The sequence below is a fragment of the Mastacembelus armatus genome, chromosome 7 (genome assembly GCF_900324485.2).
Source record: "Mastacembelus armatus chromosome 7, fMasArm1.2, whole genome shotgun sequence".
Lineage (NCBI taxonomy): Eukaryota > Metazoa > Chordata > Actinopteri > Synbranchiformes > Mastacembelidae > Mastacembelus > Mastacembelus armatus.
In genome coordinates, this window is record NC_046639.1 from 26,390,774 (window position 1) to 26,397,348 (window position 6,575).

General features: G+C 43.1%; 1 protein-coding gene across 1 annotated transcript; it reads right to left on the reverse strand.

Annotated features, from left to right (window-relative positions):
* Positions 1–527: 527 nt before the first annotated feature.
* On the reverse strand, positions 528–6,522 carry pigt (phosphatidylinositol glycan anchor biosynthesis, class T). The gene is made up of 11 exons (XM_026333446.1): positions 6,131–6,522; positions 5,590–5,767; positions 4,951–5,078; positions 4,672–4,772; positions 4,276–4,450; positions 4,030–4,127; positions 3,655–3,811; positions 3,066–3,266; positions 2,285–2,450; positions 1,994–2,077; positions 528–1,876 (listed from the first exon to the last, which is right to left on the reverse strand). The coding sequence occupies exons 1-11, from the start codon at positions 6,486–6,488 to the stop codon at positions 1,627–1,629; spliced, it is 1,896 nt and encodes a 631-aa protein (XP_026189231.1). The 5' UTR covers positions 6,489–6,522; the 3' UTR covers positions 528–1,626.
* Between the last annotated feature and the right edge of the window lie 53 nt (positions 6,523–6,575).

The following is a 6,575-nucleotide window of genomic DNA, read 5'->3' on the forward strand; positions in this document are numbered from 1 at the left end:
TCTGGTGCTTGAGCATTTCAACACTGTTGCTCAAACTTTTTATATAAACAGCAAAATTTCATTTCAGAATTTACAGCAGCTGCTAAAAAAGCACTTGTCTAGGAAACCTCAAACATATGTGCTAAATAAAGTCATGTCACTAAGAATTGAGCCAAGTCACTGATTTCTGAGGGTGTGCTCATGAGAAACTCAAACGTTGGGCTACATACTCACAGTTTGTTCTCGGGCTGTGTACACCTACTGGCTTAGAGAGCAAACAGTTTGCAGCTAACCAGATATGAACATAGCTCTTGTGGAATGCTGCTTTTTTCTCTGTGTTTTTGTTCCACGCTGCTGCCAAACATGCAGGGGTGAGATTCGCTGACTGGCCAAACACAGAGACGTCTGTGTTCTCTCTGAATCTGCCATAAGTGGGGCCAAGTTTGTTTACACAAAAATGTGGGCACTCAATGGGAAGTAATAAAATCCTTGCTCTGGTGCAGCGTAGAACAGTACACCTTTTTACACTGTAAGTAATCTGAATAAAATGATGAGAAGACGTTTGTCAGTTTATTGGAAAGACAGAAGGTTTTGCCACATGCACATTTCAAAAATTCACATTCTGCACACTTTCAGAGCAAGTGAAGCAGAATACCCAAATATAACACAGGACAGTGTTGTTGTTACTGAAAAGATTAAAACTAACTTATGGAAGTAATTCATAGTATGTTAATTTCCATAATGACAGACATCATCTTGACTTATAAAGGCAAAGAACTTGCAGACACTAACCTTTAACATTCAAATATGCATCTAACTGGGTAAGAGGGCTGCTCCTTTTTATAGAACAAGTAGCTCCAGACAAGTAATGCATTTGCTTAAGGATATGTTCAACTTGGGGGGAAGGTTCGTACTTGGTTTCTACTATTTGTTTGGATATATGTGTTTTTTCTCTGTTGAATGCAAAAGCATCAGGAACTATTAAATACAAAGCAAATACTTCTGGATCTGGCACAGTCCAACCTTAGTGCTGTGTTTAGCATACTTATTGGTGGGAAACTCAGTACTGCAGACTTATTTGATGCTTTGTCATAACTTGAGGTTTGTTAAAATGTGACATTCTGGTCCATTTCATCTTTCCTAGTAAGGGAATGGCAATCGGCAGTTTAGGAACGCAGTATAACACCAAAGGTGCTCGTCCTTTTCTGTCTGAGCTCAGGGGCTTTATAGTGCAATGTACGGACAAACCAATCACATATTTACAGAAACATCATTTCACCATAGTTTTCTCTGCATGACAAAATACCTCAGTGACAGTGTGGCTGCATCAAGGTGTTGTGGAGTTCTGGATTCAAACCAAAGTGTCTGGATGCAGTGACCACTGCAGCACACTGCACAGCCTTGGTTACTTCTGCTTGTGAAGCATAAAGTTCTCAGTAGACCAATGTCCCCATCTTAGCTGACATAAAAAGATCCCGAATATATTAGTCATCGACCTCCTTTTGAAAACAAAACCCTCAAGTTGACCGTTTTAAAAAAAATTCAGATCAGTGCTCGACTTAGTTTTCCCTGAATATTACATGCTTACCAGAGGTTTCTCCAAAAGGAAACCTTCCTTTCTAAAAGCACAGCCATTCGTGTCCAGCCTCAGAGTGGCGGCACGCCCCTCATCTTGCGTATGATGTTGGCTATCCGCTTGGCCAGTCCTGGGCTGGGCTCTTCTATCTGAAAGCTCCGGGTCAGTAGGTTGTACAGGGAGCCGTAGCCCACGGCCACCACAGTGCAGGTTAGGCAGATGACATTATAAGGCATGCTGAAGTCTGGAGTCGGCAAGTTGACCAGAAGTGGCTCTGTGTAGATGCGCACAAAGTAGCTGGACTCCTCTTTACAGGGAAAACTGGAGTAAGATGAGAAGTTTGATCATTTGACTTTGGAAATTAATGTACCTCTCAACAGGAACTCAAACAGATGGATAAGAACCAGGGCATCAGAAATTAATCAATTCTGTGCTTACAAGCTGCTGAAAAGTGGCCGATCCAGAGTGCTGTTTGTATCCATGGCGACGATGCTTGGTACAAGAGAGCTGATTACTGAAGACCTAAATGTTGAAGAAACACATTTTTGTCATTTAGAAAGTCAGAAAGAAAAATTCTAAAAAATGAACGCAAAGAACCCCAAAGTAAAGCATCCACTCACACATGCCTCACAAAACCTACAACTCCATGGCTTTTAAAGTAACATGAGTGGAAACATAAGTGCGTCCTCTTCCAGAACCTTCTGAAAACTAGACACCCTACATGCATACCCCACATAGAACCCGTGGTTGGGATCAGGAGTGTACTCGGTCCACTTGAGCAGAGCCCTCTCAAACTGCACTTTAACCTCTGTGACGGAGTTGGGGGGAAGCTGCACGAGCATCTCCAGCAAGTGAGGCCTCACACGGTCCTTGGATGGCTGGTAGTGGATGTAGCCTGGCAGAGGAAGGGGGACATGAGAAACCACTGAACACATAAACTGGTGTTTCTCAACAGTCATCTGCAAATTAAAGAAGTTGTGTACACATATGCCTACGGCATCACCATAATTCAACACTAATATTACCGATAATATGGTTTGAACCAACAACAGTCACCAACATAGGAGACCAAAATGTCTTTCACCACAACTTTTGACAGAAAATCTGACTCATGTTCTCCTCCTGCTGGTGAAAAGAAGCATCTGCATGGAATCACATTAACAGTCATTCATACAGCGAAACTTGGGGAAGTATTGCATACCAGTATGTAGTACAATAATTTTAATTATCTCAGGAGAAGAAAACTTTCATTAGTAGAAATCTTAGCAGTCATTTAACAGGTATGGCAGCTCCATATTTCCAGAGAAAATGGTGAATACAAACACTGGGAATAGTCTTTTCCATCTTAAAAGCTGCATTTGTACCTGTTAAAATGTTTGCAAGACAATTACAAATGACGAACTAACTGGCTTTTATTCATTTATCAATCACAGTCAAATCAGCATGTTGACGGTAGTAAATATTTAATTGCAGACCCCAACATGCATGCTTGTTTTCAGAAGTGACTCACTGGGCTTGTTATCCTTTCCCTTGCTGGTGACAGTGAGTGTATGGATGTAGAGACGCAGATACCAGGGCACTGAGTCCAGCAGGAGTACAGGGAAGGACCTGTACGGGTGGTTGTTGTACATCACTGTATGAATCTCTCCAGTCTGCAGACCATAACCAGCCACATAACGCTCAGCATGAAGCAGGGGGCGCAGCATGTCACCTGCAGGTGGGGAGCACGAGAGAGGGTCCCTTAATGGTCAACACTGGCAAACATTTCATGAGAGAGAAGAAATATACTGTAACTACTGAACACAGCTAATGTTTAAAACACAAACCTCTGAGATTTAACAAAAAAATCCAAAAGGCAAGCTCATGTCACTTCAGTTTTAACCTGTCTTCACTGGTTACCAGTAAGTTTTAGAATTTATTTTAATGAAAACTGGCAAAAAAAACAGAGTTGGAGAATATGATAAGCTGTGACACAAGCATACAGTACATTTTTGGTAAACTTCTTTGAAGACTTCTTGTGTCATCCGTCATGGAGAATTAAGACTACGACCTGCCGGTTACACAAAGCTTTGTGTCATGCTCTACTGTTTTTAACGCACCTTCACTGGATTTCCAGCGGATCAGCAGGTTGAGAGAGCGCACTGTTCCAAAAGTGACTTGCTGGGTCAAATCGTAGACGGAGAAGGTTCGTCTGTCCCCCAGCACTACTGCCTGGCTCAGCAGGTGAGAGGCTGGGCTCAGCTCAAACTGCTCCCCCTGCAAAATGACATCATACTCAACACAGTTGCAGTAAAAAGGATTGTTTACAAAATATTATGACATTTTAACCTGATACAACTCTTAAATATTTCTACCTTGAGGCTTTAACAGTTTTTTTAAAACTAATCCATCTTTGTGAATCTTTGGAAGCTTCATTACTGTGAATTAAGAGAGAAACCTAATCATTTAGAGTAGAGATGTATAAGGAGTCAAACCTGAGGGTTGTCTGTGATGTCAACATAAATCTTACTGGAGGAAGCCAGTGGACAAGCTTCCGTCACAGTCCGAGAGAACATCTTGAACAGGGTCCACTCTGAAAGAACAAACAGGCTGAATTAACTACGGCCACAAAGATGTCAAGGCATCATTGTGGTTTTCTCCTACTATTGTACACTACTTAACAATCCTCAGAAAGGCTAAACTTACATGTGGGCTGAATGAAGAATGTGCCTTTTGCTCACCTCGTTTACCCTGTCCAGAGGTGTGCAAATCAAAGACCACATTCAGTGCCTGTCTCAGCTCCCAGGATGTGGTTTTGCACTGCCAGTCCTGACACACAGGTCTGATGTGCACTGCCTGGGAATGAAAACTGCTGTGGAAGAGTTTCTCTGACTTCAACAGGACAGCGAGGCCAGCCTGCAAATGCATCACGGCCACAAAAAGAAACAGAAGAAAATTACAGGCAGTCAATGATGTAAAGTTTGTAAGCGAGTGTGAAAATAAGATCTGAAGAATATTTACTCCACATGAGGTTGTAAGGGATACGGCATAATAAATGTCAGTAGGAGTTTTATACAAAGCTACACACAGTGCATTTGGGGGCTTATTAGAAAAGCCATTAATGAAGTGACACACACCTTAGAGCCACATGGCAAAAGTTTCTTCCAGGGCGTCAAATTCTCAGTGCAAACAATCTCTCGTGGCAGGGTGGCATAGCGAAGAAAGCGATGGTCCGTCACTTCAAGTGCACAAAAAAAAAAAAAAAAATCAGTTATTATGTGTACAGTGACTCCAGGACAGACTGAAGCAACAGCATGTGGCCTGAGTTGAACTTGTCTAATCACACCATTAACTTTTACACAGACTCATCACTTGTGCTTTACAAAATGCAAAAGACTAAAGAAGCATCACTGTACCATTGCTTATACCCAGTGGTTTGAAAGAGGCACTGGGCTGCACAGTGTTGGTGGAATCAATGAAGTTAAGTGAAGCACAGAAGATCCCCGACAACACATTAGACAGCTCTTTCCACATGCCATCCACGCTAAAAAGGGCAGAAAAATGGAAATGTTAAAAAGTACATACTATATATTAATGTTCAAGACTGCAGCTAAATAAAAAACAGCACTGACATTTTGTTTCTTAAAGTTATTGTTTTTATAGTGTATTGTTTTAAAATGCCTATTTATCACCTGGAAATGAAAAATGAAGTTGCCATTATGTCCATGGTTTATTCCTGGTAGATATACATTAAGGGAAAATGATCACAACAATATTAATTTCCATACATTAATGACTGAATGAGTTATTTCATACATTTGTCTACTTCATACTGCTTTACACGATGGAAGAGAGCTTGCTTTTGGTTGAAGGGGCAGTATGGATGAGCCAACAGGGACACAGCAGCACACCTGTTCTCACAGAAAGCTCCCATCCGCAAAGCAAAACTCAACTTAGGTCTTCCTGGTCTCTATTCAACAGTAATACTCTCGCTTCTACAGTTTTTCCTGCAAAATGGTTTAGAGCGGGTGCAGGTCTAGAAAGGCTGCACTCACTCTGTCACAGAGTCCTGGAACCAGACCCAGAGTTCAGCCCCAGGAGGCGACGGCAGAAAGGGCTGGCCCCACTGCATGGTCCTCCAGTGGCCCTGGGTGAAGGAGATATGCAGCTCTCGAACGGAGAACTTGGAAATAACCTGGCCCAGAGACTTGGGAAACAGCCGGTAGTGGGACTCTGAGAAATATACACAGTGACGGGTTAGAGGGAGCAAACGTGACTGTCTAACAGTGTGTATCTGAACTAAAAACAAGACCTAGACTGTGTTTATGGTTGTACCATGATTATATTGATTATTCTTATGATTGTAACATGATTATATTGATTATTCTTATGATTGTAACATGATCATATTGGTTATTCTTATAATGTGAATATATTCAGAGTTTCAGGGGCTACACCTCAATGTCATCATGCTGGAGAAGGATTGCTCCAACCTGGCAACCCCGTAGTTGTTTTTATTAATGGATATCGAGTGATTAATTATTGCTTATCATCTACTGCAGGTGTTTCCTGTTGAGAAGCTAACAGTTAGCTTACCCTTGTCTCCTCTCGTGAAATCAGTTTCCCACAGGGTGCGGAACTGGAAGCTGGCGTAAATATCCCCGGAGTGCAGCGGCCTGATCACCAGCTCCTCCTGGAAATCGTCTTTGGGCTCTGGGCTCGAAAGGGGGACCGGTGTTTCGGGTCCAGACGCGTCTTGTTGGTCGGTTCCTGCATCATCCGGACTCGCCTCTTCCCGCCGCTTCTCCTCTGCCGTTTCTGCGGTTAAGTGTCCACTGTCGACTGCAGCGGCCTGGCGATCAGGACCCGGTGCCGCTGGCGGCCCGGTACCGAGGACGGACACCGAACAGCGGCACAGGAGGAGCAGCACCAAGCAGCACCGGGCAGCCGCCATTTTTCTCTTGGCGCTGCGGCGACTTCCGCGTTGACGCGTCACGCGGCGAATCAGCCAATGAGCTGCTTCTGTATGGGGTCACGTGGC